This window comes from Schistocerca cancellata, chromosome 8 (assembly GCF_023864275.1).
Source record: "Schistocerca cancellata isolate TAMUIC-IGC-003103 chromosome 8, iqSchCanc2.1, whole genome shotgun sequence".
NCBI classification, from domain to species: domain Eukaryota; kingdom Metazoa; phylum Arthropoda; class Insecta; order Orthoptera; family Acrididae; genus Schistocerca; species Schistocerca cancellata.
The window spans coordinates 322,981,982-323,007,787 of record NC_064633.1 but is presented as its reverse complement, the minus strand read 5'-3'; the positions used below and the strand labels follow the sequence as shown (position 1 = coordinate 323,007,787).

At 43.3% G+C, this 25,806-nt stretch overlaps 1 protein-coding gene across 1 annotated transcript in view; it reads left to right on the top strand.

Moving 5' to 3' along the window:
- The window catches only part of LOC126095541 (cardioacceleratory peptide receptor-like), a 359,367-nt gene that overhangs the window by 299,336 nt on the left and 34,225 nt on the right, over positions 1-25,806 (top strand). The window contains exons 5-6 of the mRNA XM_049910321.1: positions 15,898-16,089; positions 18,844-18,990. Of these exons, the coding sequence (XP_049766278.1) occupies positions 15,898-16,089; positions 18,844-18,990 (339 nt within the window). The remainder of the gene's footprint in view (positions 1-15,897; positions 16,090-18,843; positions 18,991-25,806) is intronic.

Below are 25,806 nucleotides of genomic sequence, written 5' to 3'. Positions count from 1 at the left end.
AGAGAGTGTTTCTGATGTGCTAGACATTCAATGTATATCCCACTCGCCTCTCGTAGAACATCAAGGTAATATTCGAGCTCCGATCATGCATATGTCGGTATTGCAGTATCGACAGCTCTGAGTGTTTCATTGATTCGTACACGATGGATAGCAAGGGTAGCAATGCCATTGTCAGGTGTTGAGTCATTCAGCACAGTACCCTCAGATTCAAACCTCCCATGTGCCGATACGCCATCATGCTGGAAGATGATAGGGTGTTGCGGCTCTTCGATCGATGGTAGGAGGAAATCTTCGAACATATCCGGGTAAACATCTCCCGTCATGGTTCTCTCTGCGAAGAAAAACGGGCGTATCTACCAATCGTGCATCTCTGAAGGCCAGCATCGAATACGGGAATCAGTACCGTAATGGAAGATCTTTTGACAGTAATGGTTGGTGCATTTGCACTTTGAACGCAAAACGGCGTAACAAACACTTTATGAACAGTTGATTTTGCTTCTTGCAATCAGCTTGATGCACGGGGATTTGACTTTTGTGGGCTGCGTTGAGATGCAACCTGCACTTTATCAAGAAGTGCTTCAGACACACGGTGAAGTTCGAGGAAGTTCGTTGAGCTTGTCTCTTTGAAGTTTTTGAACCATTTCATTATTCTTGTTTCTGCTGGTGGTGACCTCCCATATTGGTATCGACAGTTCGGTGGTACCATTGTAATAGATTTGGATTGTGTATACGAGATGACACCTTGCACCTTCTCCTGGTCTGTTGCCATTTTGATGCATTCCAAACCTGCAACACAGAACAAACGAAAAAAAAAAATTGAGAGCTGCTAACCATTTTCAAAAAACCACGAGTCTCTGTCTTTAAGTTTCCCACTTAACGGTTTTCTGAAATAATAGCGCTTTATGGACACTCTTCGTAGCCACTTACAGCCACAACCTGAATTTACTCATTATCAGTATAATCACTATATACTGACCGTGTAGCTCTACTCGGCTACACCTTCACTCCCCAAGCCACCATACGGTATGTGGTGGACAGTACGTCTGGTACCTCTGCCTTATCATATATTTCCTGTTTCAAAGGTGGATCGAAATGGTTGTCAGTAAACCTCCGTATGTGATGTAATATCCCTAATTTCTTGTTGGAGTAATTACGTGAGACTTTGGTGGGAGGAACCAATATGTTTCCCGACTACCGTCGGAATCTCCTCTCCCGAAATTTCAAAAGTAAACGCCTCTTTTCTACCGTCTATTACTGAAGTTTGTTGAGCATCTCCGAAACTCTCTCCCGCCGACTAAAGGCCCAGTCACAAAAACTGCCGCTTTTCGTTGGACCTTATCTATTCTTCTATTAATCCAACCTGTTTGGGGTTCCATGCTGATGAGTAGTACTCAAAAATCGGTGGAATAAGTGTCTTACTAGCCACATCTTTCGTGGATGAATGCGTTGAATTTATTTATGTTCAGGGTCAACCGGTAGTTCGTGTACCATTCATCGATCATCTCTACAGGTCTTCCTGGAATTCGTTACAGTTTTCTGGTGTTGCTGCCTTCTTATAGACAACTGCTTCATCTGCGAAGAGCCTGATTGATATTCCGATGTTATCCACAATAAAATTTATAAATATTCTAAATAGTAATGGCACTCTAACACTTGCTTGAGCTCCTCGTGACTTCACATTTGTCGATTTTCACTAAGGTGACAAATGTAGTGGGATAGAGATATGCACATATACAGATGGCGGTAACATAGCGTACACAAGGCATAAAAGGCCATTGCATTAGCAGAGCTGTCATTTGTACTCAGTTCATTCGTGTGGAAGGTTTTTCGACGTGATTATGGCCGCACGACGGGAATTAACAGACTCTGAGCGCGGAATGGTAGCTAGAGTTAAGTTCATGAAACATTCCGTTTCCGAAATCGTTAGGGAATTCAATATTTCGAGATCTACAGTGTCAAGAGCGCGCCTAGAATACCAAAATTCAGGCATTACCTCTCGCCAGGAGCAACATCGTGGCCGACTGCCTTCACTTAACGCCCGAAAGCGGAGGCGTTAGGGTAGTTGTCAGTGCTAACACACAAGCAACGCTGTTTGAAATAACCGGATAAATGTATGTGGGATATTCGACGAACGTATCTGCTACGACAATACTGCGCAGTTTCGCGTTAATGGCCTACGGCACCAAACGACCGACTCACGGTCCTTTGCTAACAGCACGACGTCGCGTGCAGTGCCTTTCTTGGGATCGTGACCATATCGGTTAGACCCTAGCCGACTCGAAAATGATGATCAGGTCGCATGAGTCCCGATTTCAATCGCTAATAGCTGATGGCATGGTTCGAGTGTGCTGCAGACCCCACGAAGCCATGACTGCAAGTAGTCAACAAGGCACTATGCAAGCTGGTGTTGGGTCCATAATGGTGCGGCTGTGTTTACATGGAATGGACTGGTCCAACTGAGCCAATCATTGACTGGATTTTGTTATGTTCGGCTACCTGGAGACCATTTGCACCCATTCGTAGACGTCATGCTCCGATACAACGATGGAATTTTTATCATGACAATGCTCCATGCCACCTGGGCACAATTGATGTGGACAATTCGAGCGAATGGTTTGGTCTCCAAGATCGCCAGACATGAATACCGTCGAATATTTATTGGACACAATCGAGAGTTTAGTGTTTGTACAAAATCCTAAACAGCAACACTTTTTCAGTTGTGGACTGCTATAGAGGCAGCATGACTCAATATTTCCGCAGTAGACTTCCAACGATCTGTTGAGCCCTTGCCACGTCGAGTTGCTGGATTACGCCGGGCAAAAGGTCCGACACGATATTAGGAGGTTTCCCAAGGCTTTTTACGCCTCATTGTAGTTCCATTAAGAGCCACATGTTAGTTCTATCTGCAAGAATATTCTGAATCTAAGCGCAGATCTGATCCGATACCTGCTAAGGTCATATTTTTTTTCACTAAATTACAGTCTGAAACTGTATCCTTATGTCCATTATTTCAGCATCAATCTGGTGGACATTGTTTACGGCACTAAAGACCTCGTAGCCGTCAGAGCGGGCTGAATTCCGCTAAATCTCTCTTTGCGGAATCTGTGTTCATTTTTATAGAGGAGAGCTTCGTTTTACAAAACCCTTATAATACGTCAAAATGAAACAGGTTCATAGTTCTACGATAGATTCACATCAGTGATATAGACCTGTAATTATATTCATCTGACTAACGACCATTCACCAACTGACGAGAAACAAATAGACGTGGCACTACGTCTATGTGACTGTCTACCTACCTTAGACACTACGAACGGAACTGAGGGAGAAAGAGGACTGGAAGTGAGGTTACTTTAGCTCCCACCCATATTCACGATTTGAGTTTGTGGAAGCCGTCTACTATGTAACGTTCCTCGAATCATACGCTTGGTAGAAGGGATGTGGTTGTCTTGGATGGCGTTATCACCGTTAGGAGAATGATTGCAACATTTTCAGATCCACATTATTCGTGCGTTCTCCTGTGACCACAAGACAATTAAGTTAAAGAGATTTAACTCACTCCATGTAATACTGCCGTCAGGGCTTGCATCAGCAACACCACCATGCCTTTAATGCGACAAACCCACAAGCCAATCTACAGACTGAAGTAAAATCGATAATTCGTCAGTCAAAACATCCCACCCACAGCACCAGGAGTCGAATGTCTGCTCTGCGATTGGTTGGTCCTCGGTCGTCACAAATCTGGTGCTGGTCTGAACATAACTGTAATGCGTTTTGAGATGTTCTCGTGCTACACCATATGTCGCTGGGCCCTTTGTTTGATATGACTGTCAACCTTTCTATGTTATTTTCAGATGATCATAGTTTGACGTTTCCCTGTATTCACATCAGTCTCCATTTGTAACAAATAGACTTTCTAACAACTCAGAAAATCAGTATCTTACAAGATTACTGGGTCCTACCCTGTACAGAATGCAGTCCGCGTTACTTACTATACCTCAAACTAAACCTGACTTTATCGACGTACTATTGTTATTTGTCAAATAACTTCTGCTGCGGCCGCAGTCTGTAGCATACGAGCTTCCACCATCTTTAATATACCAGCTTATGGTAGTGAACTGAGTAGTTCTTTGTCCATTACGGCTGACACGCTACAGCGCGGCTTCCAATAAAATTGCGTGCCTACGGACAACCGGTTGTGCGACAAGATTCTTGATTTCCTGACAGACAGGTGACAGTTCGTAGTGGTTGACGGTGAGCCATCGAGGTTAAAACAGGTGTGTTATCTGGGATTCCTGAAGGAAAAATTATAGGTCTCGTGCAGTTTTTAATGTCTGTAAATTTAGGACACAGTTTGAGTAATCGTGTTAGACTGTTTGCAGAGGACTCTTTAGGTTACCACCTAGTATACTTATCAGAAGCCGGCCGGTGTGGCCGTGCGGTTCTAGGCGCTTCAGTCTGGAATCGCGTGACCGCTACGGTCGCAGGTTCGAATCCTGCCTCGGAAATGGATGTGTGTGATGTCCTTAGGTTAGTTAAGTTTAAGTAGTTCTAAGTTCTAGGGGACTGATGACTACAGATGTTAAGTCCCATAGTGCTCAGAGCCATTTGAGCCATTTTGAACTTATCAGAAGATCAAAATGAATTGCAAAATTATTTATACAAGATATCTGCATGGTGCGTAAAGCGACAATTGACCCTAATTAATAAAAAAAATTGTGAGATCCTCCACATAAGTAGTAAAACAGTTCCATTAATCCTTTCGTGTTTAAAACTTATTTTACATACAACTGAAAAATAGGTCAAAAACTGTCTTCCGTTTTGGTAACGGATAAAAAATTTCAGGTGACCTATTTTGAAAAACGGTGATGTGAGACATATGTGTCCCACCCACAAGCCGTACTAGGCACACGTTTACTAGTGACTCAAGAGTTTTGAAAGTATTTCTTTGTTTTTCGAGTGATTTTATCAGCACACCAAATACGGAAAGTAGTATAACAAAGCAGCAGCAAAACACAGTATTTTCTCGACAGTGAAAAACACGAAATATCAAATTCAACAGGAAATATCGAGATAGTTTAGACATATCCCATGGCAACGTTTTATAAATCCTTTGGAGTTTTTGGGATGCATATGTCCCATTAAATAAAATTATGCAGTATGCAGCAGAATTACTGGCGAGAGTAGTTATGTTTCAAAATGATGTCTACGACGTATCAGAAAACACAAGCAGCTATTCCTGTCGTTCTTGTAAGGGAGAAAACGTGATTTCGTTTGATTTTCGTGGCACAAGGTCATTTTGCCAGCTGTAAACATAGGTCTTCCTATTTGATAGCTCACAACTTTTATACAGGATGGTCAGAAAGACTCTGAGTAGCACGTCCAACTATTGGGTGATAGGCTGTGCTGCGAAATGATTGTTAAGAAAAATTCCATATGTTACAACATTTCCGTGTTAATTAGCACTGAAGTTAGCAAATCAGTTCGCTACACTTGCAAATTCAACCGGCGCGCCAAGGTGCAGTTAATGTCAGTCGTTCTCTTAGCGTAGACGATAGCCCACGGGACCACTTCGGTTCGAGTTCAATCCTCGCTATCGTCTCATGTCCAATTTTTATCTCGCTCTGTTCTCTCTTGTTTGGTTTTAGGAAACCAAACGAATAACACGCTTCGCTATACCGTCTCTGGCAAGCCGCTTGAATTTATGCGTGCAACAGCCTTTCAAATTTTTTTCTTTACGATTCTTTCTCAGCACAAAGTATGCTGCACACCTATAGATTCTTTTCATACTGTTTCTGACCACCCTGTATAGAGAATCTATGGTCCGTAGTACTTTTCTTCAAGTTCTGAAGACGGCTCGTTAAATGGTAGCACTATACAGAAATAGGATGTAGACGTCCTAACGCTCAAAATAGGATATTACTTTAGTGAAGCGTATATGCGGGCCATCAACCACTTGTAGCGACTGGCCTGTAGTTGATGAATCATATGAATAAAACTGGGGAACTCACTGCGTATCACAGTTTTCGTGTCAGACAGGTAGTAGCATTACTTTATAATGTACCTTTACCACGAAGCTGTCGGGCTTCTTCCCTTGGAAAGTGTAACATCTCCTAATTGACAGTTAATTAAAAAAACAAAGATCAGTATTAGCCAGAAAACGCGATTAAATTTGGATATCCAATGCAGGAAGACACGCAAATGAGAGGTAGCCTGTCACAATGTTTTACAGAATGTATTCTGCATGACTTGGCGAGATGCTGACTTGCTGTAGGACAAGGAACGAAACTGCAAAAATACTCGAGACACCATGAGAAAAAATAGGTTTAGTCTCTAGAGATAGCGAGGAATGTTTGACTGAAACGAATTAAAAAAGATAGAAATAATAAAATAAAAATGAAAAATAAACAATAAAAGCAGAGACGTGCGAGTAGTATTCGCGATCCAAAGGTCCTGTACAAACTTAGTTACGTACGTAGATAGTTCATCCATCGCGAGATTCGAAAATCTCTACGATTTTCCCTGTTATCGATATCGTTATTGGTAAGACATCTATCCCCGAAATTCCAAGACTTTCGATAATCTTCTTGTAGCAATAGTAGCAGCTTTCGAGAGTGTATTAATTTTGGCTGTTGAAGTTAATTTTTTTGTTTCGCATTCAGTACTGTAATTTCTCATTTACTTTATTATTTCTGAAGTTTTATTTGCATGTTTTGTTAATTGAATCCTGCAGATACTGTGATTTCGTCTGCTCTCGTCGTTTTTGTGGATACTGGTAAGATTTGTAGAAGTCTCCAGAGAAGAAAACGGTACAGCTGGACGTAGGGTTATTGTTGTTACACAAATGTCGAATTGTCCTGTGGAACACTTGAATGGATATTTTATGGGATGTTGAAACACCACCCATAACAATGGAACTCTAATCGTGCAGTAGTTACAGTACTAATTTGCTCTGAAACATTACAAATGCTGTATTTGTCGTAAGCCGTGGGAAAGCGGCGGACAATTACCTCGAAATATTTGTAAATTACACACACAAACGTTCTTCTTGAATCACTCTTACCTCTTGCTGAAAACCAGAAAAAAATTACTGCAGTAGATCCTGAGATTTTTGACAGATTATGAATGCAGTTTAAGTTTGTAATCGTAAAAAAATACTTTTATGTAACTTAATTACAAATTGACAATTTTTGAAATTTATCCTGTACTTGTAGTGTGTATCCGTGCTTCTTGCCAAATTTCATGATTCTAGATCAACGGTAAGTACCCTATAGGTTTTGGTAAATGATTTCGCGAAAGTTAAATAATGGCTGTATTTTTTGCTTCAGTGACTTAGAAGATCAAATTTTTTACACCACCAAGGCACTGTAGACCTTACCATGGGACCTAAATAACTAGTCTGCATTTTAAAAGATTTAGTCAAATGATTTGCTGAAAATAAGTGTTACTTATAAATTTTTATGCTTATTTTAGAAATAACCATCGTTTTTGTCTATCACGTCAGGTTTTTAAACAAAATACGAAGTAATATTTTGAAGATTTTTCACTTCTGTGCCCACAAATATACTCTAACACTATTTCACGAAAGGTCAGTTTTAAAAAAATTAAATATATTTAAGAAAAACGCATCAGAACTGTCCTAATTTTTTTCTTCATTACGTTGTATAAAAACAAGAAGACAACAGTGTTCCATAAGTTTTTGAACTTTCTCTTCTTTGAATTCCTTGCAGATCCTTGTATATGATGACTGTCCTTCTTCGTCATCCAACAGCAGTCAGCCAACAAAGCTGCTTCCAGTGTTGCTGGTACCATCTCTTAATATCTCGGTGAATACGTTCAATCTATTCTTCAATAAAATGTCCCAAATTTCCGAAAACTAGTCGATATGTGAGTGTAGGAAGTGTACTTTCACACTCATTTCACAGAACTTCTTCTTGAAATTTTGAAACTTTTTAGAACAATGGCCTTATAATTAGGATCTTTGTTATTCCATAGAAAGTTCTCAGTAACTGATCGGAAGGCGGTCATGGGCCTTTTTCTCTTTTCTTCATTCTCAGAATTTTCAGCCTTCGTCAATTTCTTTATCCGAGGACTAAAAAAAAAAAATTCAGCTTCCAGTTTGTCTCGTGTGGTGAAGGGAAATTTCTTGGAAACGCACTTGATGCAAGGTCCATCCTGTGGTGGAGCCTTTACAAAATACTTCATCAAGCCCAGTTTTATTTGTAGAGGAGGAAGCAAGACTTTTTTTCCTCTGCAAGCGGTTCATGGAGGATACTTTTAGTTACAGGCACGAAATTTATGAGCCCTGAACAAACTCTCACACTGCAATAACTTCACCTTACCCGACTGTCCCATTCGCATAAAAAGTAAAGCATTTTTGTTAACGCAGCTTGTTGTCCTGATAGTATTCCGATAACTCTGAAGCGAACGCAGATAAGCTGAGTGTGTTCCTCATATTGGATACTCGTTAATAGTTTCTTCATGTTCTCATATGTCGCTTTCATTTGAACTGAATGGGCCTCAGTAGCACGCCTTTCAGACTCGTCACTGGCGACTCTATATGAGTCTTCACTGTGTAGGGTCGTGTTCAATGCTATAGAAGTGCATTAACTCGTTCTGTGAGAACAAATGAAATAATTATTTCTCTCTATATCTGTACCAAGAGTAACGCGTTCCTATTCCAGACGATTTTTACTTTTTGCCCGGGAGCCAAGTAGTTGCGCAGATTCCTTAGGCAAACTCAAGTCTCGTAGACGGCGTTACGTTCACTCTGAAAGAACAGTTAAGGAGTACAGTCGCATTCAGGCTGTGGACATCACTATCGTCTTCGGTAATTGCATCAACGTCTTTTCCCTTACCGTCTTTTGCCACGCTTTCTGTAACAACTGTACCCCTGAAGTAACAGTCATTAAGGCGATTTTTAGGCTCCCTTCACACTACTGGAATCAAAGATGGCGTACTTTTATTCTTTTCTTTTGTCCACAGTCTTAACCTTTCAACACAATAGCGCAAACTGTCTCTGGCACCCATCCCTTGTGCTGGTTACCAAGTTTTATTTTAAAATAAGCATGGTAAGCTTTTTACACGAAATCTGTTTAGCCACTGTGTAAGTCCCAAAATGTAACAGAAAAAATTTCTTCACACACTTGTTTGTTGACATAGTAGTAACTATCAACAGTAGGCGTGGTATTTTACTTATACTGTCTTAAATATACAGAATAATCGCAATATAGCACTGGTAATCCAAGCCTGTGGGACAAGCAACACTTGGAAGATCAAACAACAACAACTAGCATGCACAGGTGTAACAACCTGAAGTTATACAGGGCCGTAGTGAGAAATTTCCCTCCAACAATAGGCATAACCTACTGGCAAAGCAATATACGTTTGAAGTCAACTTGCGACGAAACTGTACGTGACAGGAAAACACTGAAACAGATTTGGAATCAGCCTAAAACTTTGAGGTAGTATCACACATTAGTTTTCCGTCGTCTGATACCATGCAGGCTAGTGAATTATGATACCGTCAACCATTCCTCAGAAAAAGTGGTCTTGTCAATTGTACAGATAGATGAACAACGAAGTGATCGCTCAAGGGTTTCGTTTTAACCGACTAAGGTAAGGGAAGCCTAAAATTGTTGGTTGTGGGTCACGAGTTCCATATTAAGTGCACTAGAGGAATTGCCTGAGCGACAGAGTTTACTACATTCCCGTCAGTGCAGTCGCGATGGCGGATTCTCGCCGTGAAAAACGGCATGATCGCACGATAGTAACCACCGCAGTTGTTACACGTTTTCTAACGCGAAACGTGCTGACCAAATGGGAGCGGTCACACAAGGCTGCTACCAAGGCAATTGAAGGCAATAGTTTCATATTAGAATGGCGGTAACCATCGCACGCCTTTTATCTGCGATGTGAACTCGTCCAAGATCAGCAACTGAATGGGTTGAAGAGTGCCTCTCCATGTTATTTGTTAACTAGTACGCCGCACCGTAATGTGTGACCGCAGTTAAAAAGTAAGTCCCCCCAAGAAACAAGACAAGGGAAGGAGAAGAACCGCTGTTGCAGCCTCACGCCGACAGGCGGCTCGGTCTCTTTAACTCACCAGCCACCATGTGGCTTCAACTAAACTTCAAATGTAATGGCCATTTCGAGGAATCTCACAATCTTGAGCATCTTCTACATCAAACAAATGGAGAATTTGAAAATTACCTCGCCCCCTCGATTCGATGATCCTTCGTGTAAGCAGTCCATTGTGGTATTCGTTAACTGGAGAAATTAGTCTACTTGCGGACATTTATTTGTTAAGCTCTGCGACTTTTTAACTAATGATACGACCGATCTGAGATCATTATCAATAAGCTTGAAATTTTGTAGGCAAGCCGAATCTGTGGTTGGAATCATGAAATTAATTTATTAGGTCCTCTTTCGTCTTGCTAGGATCTGGCCTGGACATCCATATGGCTCCAAAAATCTCCGTATTATACACTGAAGGGTTCAATATCGCTTAAACGGTAAAGTAGGTATACAAATTTAAAGATTGTCTACTCAAAAAAATAACAGGCATTGCATTTGTAAACTCCTATAATTGCAACTATCACATTGAAAATATTGTGGAGAAAGCGGACCGAAGACCCGCTTATTATTGACCAAGCACTTGAAGATATATCGTATCTACTTAGGAGACTGCCTTCATTACGACTGCCCGTCTTCTTTTGGAATACCTCTTCACGGCATACGATGCGATGCTTACCAGACTGGGGCTGGTGGTTGAATTCGAAGAAGTCCTGCCACTAGAGAGGCCCGAACATGGTGGTATGTAACGTAATCATATTGGTGCGTGAGAAACAGTCTGCTGTAATCGATTTTCGAATTCGAAGAGTTAGTCCACACATGGACCGCCTCTCCTTCAGTATGACAGTGGCAGACCAAACATGAATGCTGCGACTATTAAAATTGCTACACCACGAAGATGACGTGATACAAACACTAAATTTAACCGACAGGAAGAAGTTGCTATGATGTGCAAATGATTAGCTTTTCAGAGCATTCACACAAGGTTGACGCTGGTGGCGACACCTACAACGTGCTGACATGAGGAAAGATTCCAACCCATTTCTCATACACAAACAGCAGTTGACCGCCGTTGCCTGGTGGACCGTTTTTGTGATACCTCGTGCAAGGAGGAGAAATGCGTACCATCACGTTTCCGACTTTGATAAAGGTCGGTTGTAGCCTATCGCGATTGCGGTTTATCGTATCGCGACATTGCTGCTCCCGTTGGTCGAGATCCAATGACTGTTAGCAGAATATTGAATCGGTGGGTTCAGGAGGATAATACGGAACGCCGTGCTGGATCCCAACGGCCTCGTATCACTAGCAGTCGAGATTTCAGGCATCTTATCGGCATGGCTGTAATGGATCGTGCAGCCACGTCTCGATCCCTGAGTCAACAGATGGGGACGTTTGCAAGACAACAACCATCTGCACGAACGGTTCGACGACGTCTGCAGCAGCATGGACTATCAGCTCGGAGACCCTGGCTGCGGTTACCCTTGACGCAGCATCACTGACAGGAGCGCCTGCGATGGTGTACTCAACGACGATCCTGGGTGCACGAAAGGCAAAACGTCATTTTTTCGGATGAATCCAGGTTCTGTTTACAGCATCATGATGGTCGCATCCGTGTTTGACGACATCGCGGTTAACGCACATTGGAAGCGTGTATTCGTCATCGCCGTACTGGCGTATCACCCGGCGTGATGGTATCGGGTGCCATTGGTTACACGTCTCGGTCACCTCTTGTTCGCATTGACGGCACTTTGAACAGTGTACGTTACATTTCTGATGTGTTACGACCCGTGGCTCTACCCTTCATTCGATCCCTGCGAAACCCTACATTTCAGCAGGATAATGCACGACCGCATGTTGCAGGTCCTGTACGAGCCTTTCTGGATACCAAAATGTTCGACTGCTGCCGTGGCCAGCACATTCTCCAGATCTCTCACCATCTGAAAACGTCTGGTCAATGGTGGGCGAGCAACTGGCTCGTCACAATACGCCAGTCACTACTTTTGATGAACTGTGGTATCGTGTTGAAACTGCATGGGCAGCTGTACCTGTACACACCATCCAAACTTTGTTTGACTGTATGCCCAGGCGTATCCAGGCCGTTATTACGGCCAGAGGTGGTTATTATGGGTACTGATTTCTCAGGATCTCGGCCCCCCCCTCCCCGAATTGCGTGAAAATGTCAGTTCTAGTATAATATATATGTCCAATGAATACCCGTTTATCATCTGCATTTCTTCTTGGTGTAGCAATTTTAATGGCCAGTAGTGTATATATTTCATTCTTCCTATTGAAGAATTCATCTATGATATATAAGGAGCTGTCAAGGTGATACGATTTCAATTTATTTTTAAAACTGTTACTGCTGTCTGTCAGACATTTTATTTCATCCGGTAATTTACCAAAAAGCTATACAGCATCATACTTTACTCCATTTTGTGCCAAAGATAGGTTAAGTAGAGGACAGTGTAAGTCTTTCTTTCTTCTGGTGTTACAAAAGTAAATGTCACTGTTGTTTTGAAACTCATCCATGTTGTTGAGAACAAATTTCATTACTGAGTAAATGTACTGTGAGGTTGTTGTAAGAATTCCTAACCTTTTAAAGAGATGCCTACAAGATGTGAAACTATGAGCCTCACACATTATTCTGAAAACATTCTTTTCAGCAGTGAATACTTTTTGCTCAAGTGTTGAGTTACTCCAGACATCACAAAATAAAAGTATGTTAGCTTGTTAATTTCTATATCCTCAAAACCAGCAACTATTTTGATTGCAAAAGTTGCTGAACCTAATCACTTTAGGATAACCAAAATATGAACTTTCCAATTAAGATTATCATCTATATGTACTCCCAAAAACTTAGTATGCTTCACCCTGGCTATTGACTTCTGTTGATGTGTTATATTTATTGAAGGAATTTTACTCCTTGCAGTAGAAAATTGGCTGTACTCTATTTTTTCGAACTTCAGAGCAAGCCCATTCGCAGAAGACCAATCAATAACTTTTCCAAAGTCATTATTTGTATCATTTTCTATTGGAGTTTCTTTTACTGGATTGTTAATGATGCTTGTATCATCAGCAAACAGTGTCAGTTTAGCTTCTAGTTTCAGATAAGAAGGGAGTTCAATCAGAGATATCAAGAACAAAACGGGATTCATGATCGAACCCTGTGAGGCACCTAATATAATTTCACTCCTGTTAGATGAAATGGGAAACTTCCTTAAATCACTTAAACTATATGAAGAAACTTGTTACTTCCTGTTATGTAGATATAACTCAGACCATTCATATGCTGTTCCGTTTTGGAATGGCAGTGATTAAAACATAGATATTTTATTGCAGGGAGATGTTTTCACGAAATTTCAGTCATCAACTTTCTCCTCCGAACACCAAATTATTTCACTGACATCCATGCACATAGGGAAAAATTATCATTGTTATAAAGTAAGACAAATCAAAGCTCACACTGAAAGATTTACAAGTTCTTTTTCCCACGTCCAGTTCGAGAGTGGAACGGTCAAAATATTATCTAGAAGTGATTCTTAGAATCCTCTGGCATACACTTGAGTATGAAATGCAGAATAATCATGTACGAGAGCGTGCTGAAAAGTGATGCCTCCGAATATTTTATTCTGTTCTCAATATTCGTTGAGGTATTACATGTGATACAAATTACTCGGTCTACTTTTCGTCTTTGCTGTCGCAAATCACAACTTCCTGGCACTAGAGGGCTCCAAACTGTAGCGTGTAACACCGTGTGTGTAATGCAACCATGTCGGTGTGTGAGAAACAACTGCCGTAACTGATTTTTGAATTCGAAGAGCTAGTCCACACATGGACACATGGAGCACTCTCTCCTTCATCATGACAGTGCCATACCACACATGAAGGCTCAGTAGGCAACACTCCGATACCTTGGGTTTACTGTCGTCGATCGTCTTCCATACAGTCATGACTTGGCCCCATCCAATTTTCGTCTATTTCCAAAACTTAAAGAACACCGTCGAGAACTTCGAATTGATACTGATGGAACCTTGGAAGCGTAGGTGAGATTGTGGCTCCTTCAACAAAGTCAAACATTCTTGAGTGAACATATTAAGAAACTGGTCCCTCACGGGGAGAAATATCTCTTGCCAGGTAACTACACTCCTGGAAATGGAAAAAAGAACACATTGACACCGGTGTGTCAGACCCACCATACTTGCTCCGGACACTGCGAGAGGGCTGTACAAGCAATGATCACACGCACGGCACAGCGGACACTCCAGGAACCGCGGTGTTGGCCGTCGAATGGCGCTAGCTGCGCAGCATTTGTGCACCGCCGCCGTCAGTGTCAGCCACTTTGCCGTGCCATACGGAGCTCCATCGCAGTCTTTAACACTGGTAGCATGCCGCGACATCGTGGACGTGAACCGTATGTGCAGTTGACGGACTTTGAGCGAGGGTGTATAGTGGCCATGCGGGAGGCCGGATAGACGTACCGCCGAATTGCTCAACACGTGGGGCGTGAGGTCTCCACAGTACATCGATGTTGTCGCCAGTGGTCGGCGGAAGGTGCACGTGCCCGTCGACCTGGGACCGGACCGCAGCGACGCACGGATGCACGCCAAGACCGTAGGATCCTACGCAGTGCCGTAGGGGACCGCACCGCCACTTCCCAGCAAATTAGGGACACTGTTGCTCCTGGGGTATCGGCGAGGACCATTCGCAACCGTCTCCATGAAGCTGGGCTACGGTCCCGCACACCGTTAGGCCGTCTTCCGCTCACGCCCCAACATCGTGCAGCCCGCCTCCAGTGGTGTCGCGAAAGGCGTGAATGGAGGGACGAATGGAGACGTGTCGTCTTCAGCGATGAGAGTCGCTTCTGCCTTGGTGCCAATGATGGTCGTATGCGTGTTTGGCGCCGTGCAGGTGAGCGCCACAATCAGGACTGCATACGACCGAGGCACACAGGGCCAACACCCGGCATCATGGTGTGGGGAGCGATCTCCTACACTGGCCGTACACCACTGGTGATCGTCGAGGGGACACTGAATAGTGCACGGTACATCCAAACCGTCATCGAACCCATCGTTCTACCATTCCTAGACCGGCAAGGGAACTTGCTGTTCCAACAGGACAATGCACGTCCGCATGTATCCCGTGCCACCCAACGTGCTCTAGAAGGTGTAAGTCAACTACCCTGGCCAGCAAGATCTCCGGATCTGTCCCCCATTGAGCATGTTTGGGACTGGATGAAGCGTCGTCTCACGTGGTCTGCACGTTCAGCACGAACGCTGGTCCAACTGAGGCGCCAGGTGGAAATGGCATGGCAAGCCGTTCCACAGGACTACATCCAGCATCTCTACGATCGTCTCCATGGGAGAATAGCAGCCTGCATTGCTGCGAAAGGTGGATATACGCTGTACTAGTGCCGACATTGTGCATGCTCTGTTGCCTGTGTCTATGTGCCTGTGGTTCTGTCAGTGTGATCATGTGATGTATCTGACCCCAGGAATGTGTCAATAAAGTTTCCCCTTCCTGGGACAATGAATTCACGGTGTTCTTATTTCAATTTCCAGGAGTGTATGTTGAAAAATGTGTATTTAGACGTGGAGGATAAAGATGTAGAACGTTAACAAACTTTATTTTTTTTCAAGGCGTTAAGAGTTTTCAAACAAACAATTTGGAGATATTACTTTTCGGCACGCCCTCGTAGATGTAGATATAAGGTCATTATTGTGGGACTTACTTTGTTTCCACTGGCGTAGAGCAAGAGAGAAGGTAGTTGTAGCAATAGGTGACTGGGAAGTGGTGAGATGCAGGACGTGAGTGTCTCGCACGCAGGGCACGCGCAGTGCTGGATCGACTTCCCGCACAACTGGCAGTGGCAGGTCTACATGACGCTGGTGGCGGTGGCGCTGTTCATCGTGCCCACAGTGATCATCTCGGCGTGCTACGCCGTCATCGTGTTCACCATCTGGAGCAAGAGCAAGCTGCTGGCGCCCAGCGTGCGGCCGTCCAGGTACTCCGCCAGCCGTGAGTACCACACACCGCCGCTGGCTCTAACCTCCGCCACACCAGCCTGCCTGCCGCGACCGCCACCCGCCACATCATCCACCACCAAGGCTCCACATCATCTGTCCTTGATCACATTCGTGCCCCTCTTCACATACTCCAAGCTGACTATGCCGGACCACCTGCTTGAGCTATCAAACGTCCCAGACCCCAGCATGTAGACCTCAAATCTTCTGATCCTGGTTACATTAACAACCCTCTCCATAAGCACCTTGCTCGATCTACCATGACACAACCGACCACCACATACGGAACTAGTCTTAAACTAACTTACTTGCCCTTGGTGAAGAAAATCGTATAATTTATCACCATTCGGCCGGCCGGAATGGCCGTGCGGTTCTAGGCGCTACAGTCTGGAGCCGCGTGACCGCTACGGTCGCAGGTTCGATTCCTGCCTCGAGCATGGATGTGTGTGATGTCTTTAGGTTAGTTAGGTTTAAGTAGTTCTAAGTTCTAGGGGACCGATGACCTCAGTAGTTAAGTCCCATAGTGCTCAGAGCCATTTATCACCATTCCTGAATCTAATAAAAAGTTACTACTAATAGAAACCTATTGTCCTATCACCACGCTAAACAGACCTGAGTAAATTCTTTGAGCTAATAATCCTTATCCTACCTGAACGACAGGGTTTACCAGGGAAACAATCACACATGTGCTGACCTCAAGTGCAGCTTATCGAGAGAGGTAGCCAGCATACCTACGGACATGCTTCGTTCTGCTGCGCAGGCGCCATATTGAGTCCATTTTGTAGCAGTAATGGTTGTGGTATGTAATGGTATGATGCACCGTATTAGCAAATTAAAATTGTTTCGATTGAACTGATTCTGCATTATTTCTCTTCTCCGTGTCCTTACATTAATGCTACCAGGTTTGGTACTCGTACGGTAATTAGTTTCCGTGTTATAACGTGCAAGATAAGGAAAGTTTAATTGTAACCATCCCGTACTTCCAGCAATGTTATACTATAAGGCCTTTCTCACGAAAGCTCAAGGTGCCTGTAACTGGTTATGAATGCCTGTGTTCACTATATCTGTGATGTGCCCATGTATGATCAGTTTCTTCACCACAGCTATCCTGGCTGCGGGCAGACAAGAGCAGAGATTTCCATACTCCCTGTGTTCTTTACTGTTTTATGAAAGCACACTGTCCCTCATATCTCTCGTCGCCTTTAGTTCTCTTGTCTGAACAGTAAAGCAGAAATACCCGTTCCCATCAGAGCAAATCCTTTCTGTCCGATTCCATTGTTCTCTCAATTTCTTGAAGGTTTTCTCAGCAGCCGGCCAGAGTGGCCGAGCGGTTCAAGGCGCTGCAGTCTGGAACCGCGCTACCGCTACGGTCGCAGGTTCGAATCCTGCCTCGGGCATGGTTGTGTGTGATGTCCTTAGATTAGTTAGGTTTAAGTAGTTCTAAGTTCTATGGGATTTATGACCTCAGAAGTTAAGTCCCATAGTGCTCAGAGCCATTTGAACCATTTTTCTCAGTAGCAGGAACCTGACTCTGGAATAATCTCCCGCATTTTATTTTAGAACAGAATAACATCAACCATTTCAGAAGACAGTTAATCACATATGTACTAAACCATTGTGCTTGCAGGCATTCGTTACCCGTGTACAACCATCTTTCCAACCGTATCTTCCTCATTTCCCAATATTCTTATCTGATGCAGTCTCCTATAAATTTCCTTTCCGCAGAACTCGCTATATCTGAAAACATATATCTTATGGACCTACAAACTCTTTTTATATATGCCACTACCATTCTTCTTATTATTTTTATTTTTATTATTATTATTACTGTTATTACTATCAGTGACATCAGCAGTAGTAGTACGAATAATGCCAGTATTAACTTTATTAGTTCACAGTCGGTATTATTTACCCATACTGCCGCTGGAAACAGATCATATTAATGCTATTTGTCATATTAAATTCGTTATTTCTTAGGTAACAATGAAGTAAAGAAAAAGGTACAGTAGATGTTAAACCCTTATCCAATGTAACAGAACGCCCGATGGCTCTAATCAGATTAAGTTAAATAAATAATTAAATAAATATAGAACTCAAATAAAAGTAGAGAATTAGCAATTAGCGAGATACAAATCAGGTACTTTACGATAACATGAGTTAGGCATTATGCACAACAGATATCGCCGACTATGTCAGATGGCTCGAAATGTTTTGTCTTTACTGTTGTTCGGAAGTTTTCGTACCTTCAAACTCAATATCCTGGAAGCGTTCTTATTTTTTTGTTTAGTAATTTAATGTCGGGGCACTGACCTACAAATCCTCTGTGTATTAACACGTCAGAGGACGGTCAGTCGGTATGGTTTCTAGTCAGACATTACAGAATAAATTATAATGTGCTGTTTTTTCTTTATGTGGATGACGATGCTCTTCGGAGAGGGAGTGCTGCATTCCGAGAGATAGTAAGATTAACATTTGGTGAAATTAATGTCATTTATCTAACTTTACTCTGGTTTCATCATTTCCAGATTAAACTTTCATACATTCCCGAAAATAAAGAAAATATGATGACACCTCATATAATATGGTATCGCACAGCCCATTCATAACCTTGATTTGTAGTGTTATTTTGTGTGAAACAGTATTTCGCGCCCCCAGCGTGCGGCGTTATTTGACGGTTCCACTCGTTGCCACGTGTGGACGAACTGTCGGCGCGGACGGCAGGAACAAGTGTGTGTGCTCTTGCCGGCAGGTGGCAACAGCCGTGCGGGCAGCGGCGTCGGCAGGGGTCCGGCGCCGAGCTTCTCGGACGATCAGGACTGCCGGCGCGCCAGCTCGCGGGGACTCATACCCCGGGCCAAGATCAAGACCGTCAAGATGACCTTCGTCATCGTCTTCGGTGAGTGCTGGTGGTGACTCTGGATGAATTAACAAATGTGGCATCAGGAATATTACCTCCGCACAGTTTAGGCAAAGCTCCAAACTTCGAGGTGTGGCTGCGCGGTTAGAGGCGCCATGTCACGGATTCCGCAGCCCCTCCCACCGGAGGTTCGACTCCTCCCTGAAGCTTCCGTGTGAGTGTTGTCTTTAGCGTTAAGTTAGTTTTAGTGTGTAAGTCTAGGGACCGATGACCTCAGCAGTTTGGTCCCTTAGGAATTCACACATACACACATACAAACACACACACAAAGACAGATGGATTCACTAACTAGTCACCTTCGTGCTACTGAATGTAAAATGCTTAATTTTTGACTGAAACTTTCTTGTTGTGGTATTTTAATTTCAGTTATATTCAGAGACAGCAAAGGACCAGGAAGAGGAACGGAATGTGCTTGAAAGGACGTGGAGGGAAAAAAAAGTTGATGGCCGGCAGTCCCCACTTGGAGAACTTCGGCCGCCGAGACGCAAATATTTTCAGTTGATGCCACCTTGGGTGACTCTCAAGTCAGTTATGATGAAATGATGATTATGATAAGACTACCCCGTCTTCGAGCGGAGAAAAATCTTCGACCAGATCGGGAATCGAACTCGGACCCGCTGCAGGGCATGCAGTCGCTCTTGTCACTCAGCTCAGGAGACGGAGAAAATGTTATAAGATTAACATCAACAAAAGCAAAACAACGGTAATGGAAAGCAGCTTAATTGTATCAGGCAATAACAATGGAGTTAGATTATGGGATGAAACACTAAAAATAATAAATGCGTTTTGTTATATGGGCAGTAAAGTAATTAATCATAGCCGAAATAGAGGGGATACAACATGTAGACTGGCAAGAAAAGTGTTTCTTAAGAAAACATCGAATTAAAATTAATCTTAGAAGGTCTTTTCTGAAGGAATTTGTCTGACGTGTAGCCTTGTAGGGATGTGAAATGCGGACGAGACAAAGTTGAGACGTGAAGAGAATAAAAGCTTTTGAAATGTGGTGCTAAAGAAGAACGCTGAAGGTTAGACGGCTGTATCATGTAACCAACGAGGAGGGACTGAGTAGAACTCAAAGAAGACTAATCTGTGGCATAATTTAATTGAAAGGGTTGGATCGGTTGGCAGGACACATTCTGAGACATCAGGACACATTCTGAGAGTAATGGAGGGAAGTATGGGCCAGGGGTAAAAGTCGTGAGGAGAGGCCAAGAAATGAATACAGTAAACAAGTGCAAAAAATGTAGGTTGCAGTAAATATTCAGAGTTGAAGAGGCTTGAACGGTGTAAAGTAGCACGGAGAGCTGCTTTAAACCAGTCTTCGGACTGAGGACCAACAACAGGAGTGCAACAAAGGGATTTGGTCTTTCTCCCCCGCTGTTCCGTTTATGCGTCGAAGATGCATTTAAGGAGATTCAAGAGTAGGATTAAAAGTCAGGGTGAACTGGTATGAATTATAAGATTTGCTGAAGTCATTTCTATAGTCAGTGAAAGTCAAGGCTATTGAATCGAAAGGTCTGATTAGCACAAACTACGCTTTGGGGTTTAGCCAAAGACGAAAGTAATGAGAAGTAGTAGAAATGACATAATCGTTGAACTTAACACCAAAACAGCGGTCACAAGTTCGACGAAGCGAATGACGCACAATAACACCTGTGGGACGAAGCAAGGAGGTCATAAAAAGCAGAATATCACAGGCAGATAGGGCATTTCTGGCCAGAAAAATCTACTTGTACCGAACATCGGCTTTCATTTCAGGAAGAAAATTGTGAGGATATATGTTCGGAACAGGGGATTGTGTGTAAGGAATCATGGACTGTGGGAAACCGAAAAAAAAACCGAATCAAAGAGTACGAGATTTGGTACTACCGGAGGATGTTTAAAATTGAAAGGATGATGAAAATTAAAAGCTTCTCCGCACTGGTGCCGAGGAGACTAACGTCCGAAAAAGATTCTTAAGAAAAAGGGGCAGTGTGATAGGCTATGCGTAGACATTAAGAAATAACTTACATGGTACATATGTTGTAGATGTTGCAACTTGTAGGGGAAGGCACAGATTTGAATATATCCAACAAATAATTCAGCACTTTGCTATTGTTGCTAAGTGCTATTGTCAAATGAAGAGGTTGACACAGTATGGCAAGTTGAAAAAGAGAAGAATTAGAGTAAGGAATAAGTGATGTGTATGTGTGTATAATAAACCCTTTCCCTCAAAAATATTTCTCTTTTTCACACATCCTCTGTGTCACCTCAGATGACGTGTCACTGATCTAAATTGTACTAAGATTGCAGTACAGGCGAGGTTCTTATTTGCTTCCACCACCCAGAGTAGAACGCCTAAGTTCTAATAAACGTTCACCAACCTGCAGTCTGCCACAGTTGTTCTCACCTGCGCAGAAAACTGCAGGAAGGTCGTGAATCCGTAACCTTGAGACTGTAAGAAACTCTTAGCGAGGAACTATTGTTTTAGAAATGGTTAAATTTCCAATCAGTTTGTTTATACGTGACGCCACTCGCTTTTTATTGGCAAACAGGAGAAACTGCACAGTTACTTTCCTTTTTAGAGTCACAAATGATTTTTATTCTTCAACAAATTAATGAACTGCATATTTCCGTAATTAGTATCACACTGTTCTCAAATGTAGGTCCAAATAATCATATATTGCTAATAAAGTCTTAACTAATACTGACCGCGGCAGACTACATTTCTTACGACACTACCGAACCGGCTCCGATTTTTGCCCTAGACATTGCCAACTCAGTCTTAACTGATAGCGTGGCGGACAAATGTCCGTCCTCCGAGACAGCCGAACGAGCTCTCACATTTACAGAATAGACACCGCAAATTAAGTCTAAACTGATACCGCGGCAGACTACATGTCTGTCCTCCGGCACTGCCAAACTACACTCCTGGAAATTGAAATAAGAACACCGTGAATTCATTGTCCCAGGAAGGGGAAACTTTATTGACACATTCCTGGGGTCAGATACATCACATGATCACACTGACAGAACCACAGGCACATAGACACAGGCAACAGAGCATGCACAATGTCGGCACTAGTACAGTGTATATCCACCTTTCGCAGCAATGCAGGCTGCTATTCTCCCATGGAGACGATCGTAGAGATGCTGGATGTAGTCCTGCGGAACGGCTTGCCATGCCATTTCCACCTGGCGCCTCAGTTGGACCAGCGTTCGTGCTGCACGTGCAGACCGCGTGAGACGACGCTTCATCCAGTCCCAAACATGCTCAATGGAGGACAGATCCGGAGATCTTGCTGGCCAGGGTAGTTGACTTACACCTTCTAGAGCACGTTGGGTGGCACGGGATACATGCGGACGTGCATTGTCCTGTGGGACAGCAAGTTCCCTTGCCGGTCTTGGAATGGTAGAACGATGGGTTCGATGACGGTTTGGATGTACCGTGCACTATTCAGTGTCCCCTCGACGATCACCAGTGGTGTACGGCCAGTGTAGGAGATCGCTCCCCACACCATGATGCCGGGTGTTGGCCCTGTGTGCCTCGGTCGTATGCAGTCCTGATTGTGGCGCTCACCTGCACGGCGCCAAACACGCATACGACCATCATTGGCACCAAGGCAGAAGCGACTCTCATCGCTGAAGACGACACGTCTCCATTCGTCCCTCCATTCACGCCTGTCGCGACACTACTGGAGGCGGGCTGCACGATGTTGGGGCGTGAGCGGAAGACGGCCTAACGGTGTGCGGGACCGTAGCCCAGCTTCATGGAGACGGTTGCGAATGGTCCTCGCCGATACCCCAGGAGCAACAGTGTCCCTAATTTGCTGGGAAGTGGCGGTGCGGTCCCCTACGGCACTGCGTAGGATCCTACGGTCTTGGCGTGCATCCGTGCGTCGCTGCGGTCCGGTCCCAGGTCGACGGGCACGTGCACCTTCCGCCGACCACTGGCGACAACATCGATGTACTGTGGAGACCTCACGCCCCACGTGTTGAGCAATTCGGCGGTATGCCCACTATACGCCCTCGCTCAAAGTCCGTCAACTGCACATACGGTTCACGTCCACGCTGTCGCGGCATGCTACCAGTGTTAAAGACTGCGATGGAGCTCCGTATGCCACGGCAAACTGGCTGACACTGACGGCGGCGGTGCACAAATGCTGCGCAGCTAGCGCCATTCGACGGCCAACACCGCGGTTCCTGGTGTGTCCGCTGTGCCGTGCGTGTCATCATTGCTTGTACAGCCCTCTCGCAGTGTCCGGAGCAAGTATGGTGGGTCTGACACACCGGTGTCAATGTGTTTTTTTTTCCATTTCCAGGAGTGTAGCTCTGATCCTGCAGCCGAACCACTTCGCCGCCATCCAATATAGGCGTGATACGAAGACCACCGGAGTGCTTCTCCTGCCTTTACAATTAGCAATTTTTATTATTCTGCTGGTTAATAATACCTGTGAAATAACGGGATGATACACGCTTCTGATAGATGCATTAATTATGACATGCAAGTAAATATTCTGTTTAATTTTTAAAATATTAGTAGTAGAAGATTATCGGTTTGGTGCGCAACTTCCGAACACAGCAGCCAATCGCGGAGAACGACCACAACTTAGACGATCTTTCTCACGGTACCCGTACCGAACAAACCATCTGTCATCAGTACCTTACACCATATTACGTCATTTTGCCACAGCTGCCTTCTCAACTACTGTAAAAAAAAGCTTCTTGTAGCCGAATATGATGGCTGCGAAGCCAGAAATATTACAACGAGAGATAAATTCGTGAATCCACCAGTCAGAATGATGACAAAAAAAGTTAACTTTTCTTTTCAGCTGTTACTGATATAGTAAAGTTGTATCTCAGAGTATCTGGATATGGTAACACTCTTCTTGGAACGGATTTACGATATGCAGTAACGAAACTTAAAACGTTAAAGCGTGTATATCACAGTCTCTCAAGAGATAAAACTTTAGGTATTGTACACTAATATGTAGCGACAACAGCGGGCGAGGGGGAAGTCACATAAACGGTTGCCACCGTAAGTCTGCAACAAATAGAAATCATTCATTCTTCATGCATCAGATAACAGTCACTCTTCAAATAACATGAACGAAATACGAAAAAAAATTGATAAATTGATAAATGTCTCATCGCCGATGTCACAGTATTTAGTTCAGGCCTGTTACGGTAATACAATACCTATTCTCAGTAGCCGCTCAACGATGATTTGAGACTAATAATATGTAATAATTTATTACCTAAAAAACAAAAACGCACATAGAGTGAAGCATTTATTATAGAGCGTTGATCTAGACCGGAACAATTCACGTTTATGAAGCTTCATTTTATTTCCTTGACTTGGAATGAACAACTACTCTTTGGAATTTTGAATAAGCTTGAAACAATCAAACATTTTAAAAAGAAATAGACCGCGGTACCACTCACACAGACAGACAAACAGAGAATCACGTTGCTGCAAAACTTAAACTGAACTGAGATAAGGGACAATAAGGAAACTCAGCAGTGTTACCGCACAACGATACCCCTTAAGGGACTCAGTCAGCTGCGATAATAAAACATCATTTATTTAACTTTACAGCTGAAGCATAGATCCACTCAAGAATTTGAAGAAAAAATATGTAGTATGAGAGTATTTATCTGAAATTCGAAATCCGCGACAAACAGGCTGTCGCGAGAGTATTTTTCGGGCCACCGATTTCTTCGATCTGAGACCTGGAGTGCCACGGAAAACCTGGACATGTGACAATCCTGTTCTTGGAACAAAATCTTTCTTCCTGCTGTTTTGTCGGAAACTCACATTTAGAGTCGTTGGCTCTGGACAAAATACAAGCTGATTCTTACAAAGAGTAGCTACTGTTAATAAAGATGTTTCTTTGCGCAAATAGCTCCGCTACCGGTTTCAAACTGACAGGTTCATCTTCAGACGACTGCTCACGTCCATACTGCATTTGTTGTTGGTTACATTAATTGGTGAAAAATAACAAAAACAACTAATGTAAGGAATAACTAATTTACAGTACGCTGGAAGTTCGTAAACAACAAATGTAATTATACGTGAACAGCAGTCTGACGACTAATCTGTCGTCACGAAACTGGTGACGGTGTGTTTGTGTAAATAAATAGTATTATTACCTTCAGGTGCTTACTGTTTTCTTCATTGTAAGAATGATGTTGTAACTACTTTTTATTGGCACCTATAAACAACCAGGTTCCTGGTACGGCGTTTACGTCATACTTAATAAAATATTTATTGCCTGATTTGCCTCACTATTGTTTGCGGTAATACGGTGAACACTAAATGTCTTCTCGCTTGTCTGGATACAAATCAGCTACACAGAAGAGAGATAGAATATTTTTTATTCTTATGACAAAAGTGAGATTTGTCACTTTGAAAAGTTTCACATTCCAACCTTCAAATAACCCCAATGAAGCTCGACAATTTTTAATCAGATAACAAACATAGAGTTCAACAAGATGTACCAATAATAAAATTGCACATAAATAAAGTTTTTGTGACTAGTATCGACACAGTAAATGATAAATCTTCTTGAGACTAATTGTTTGGAAGGTTGGGGTTCGACTTTTCAACGTTCCTCTGGCTGATGAGAGAAATAACACAGATACAGTCACTGCCTGTAAGCTGGGCTGTCAAGCCGAAACAGCAGGATACGTTTCAGTAAGCTCATATATCAGAGGAGAGTGTGCCCCGAGTTAGACAGTGACCTCATCACAATGCATGAGCCGACAACGCCAGTTGAATGTTACCTAACACGACCGGTGCAGGCGCCGAGTGCA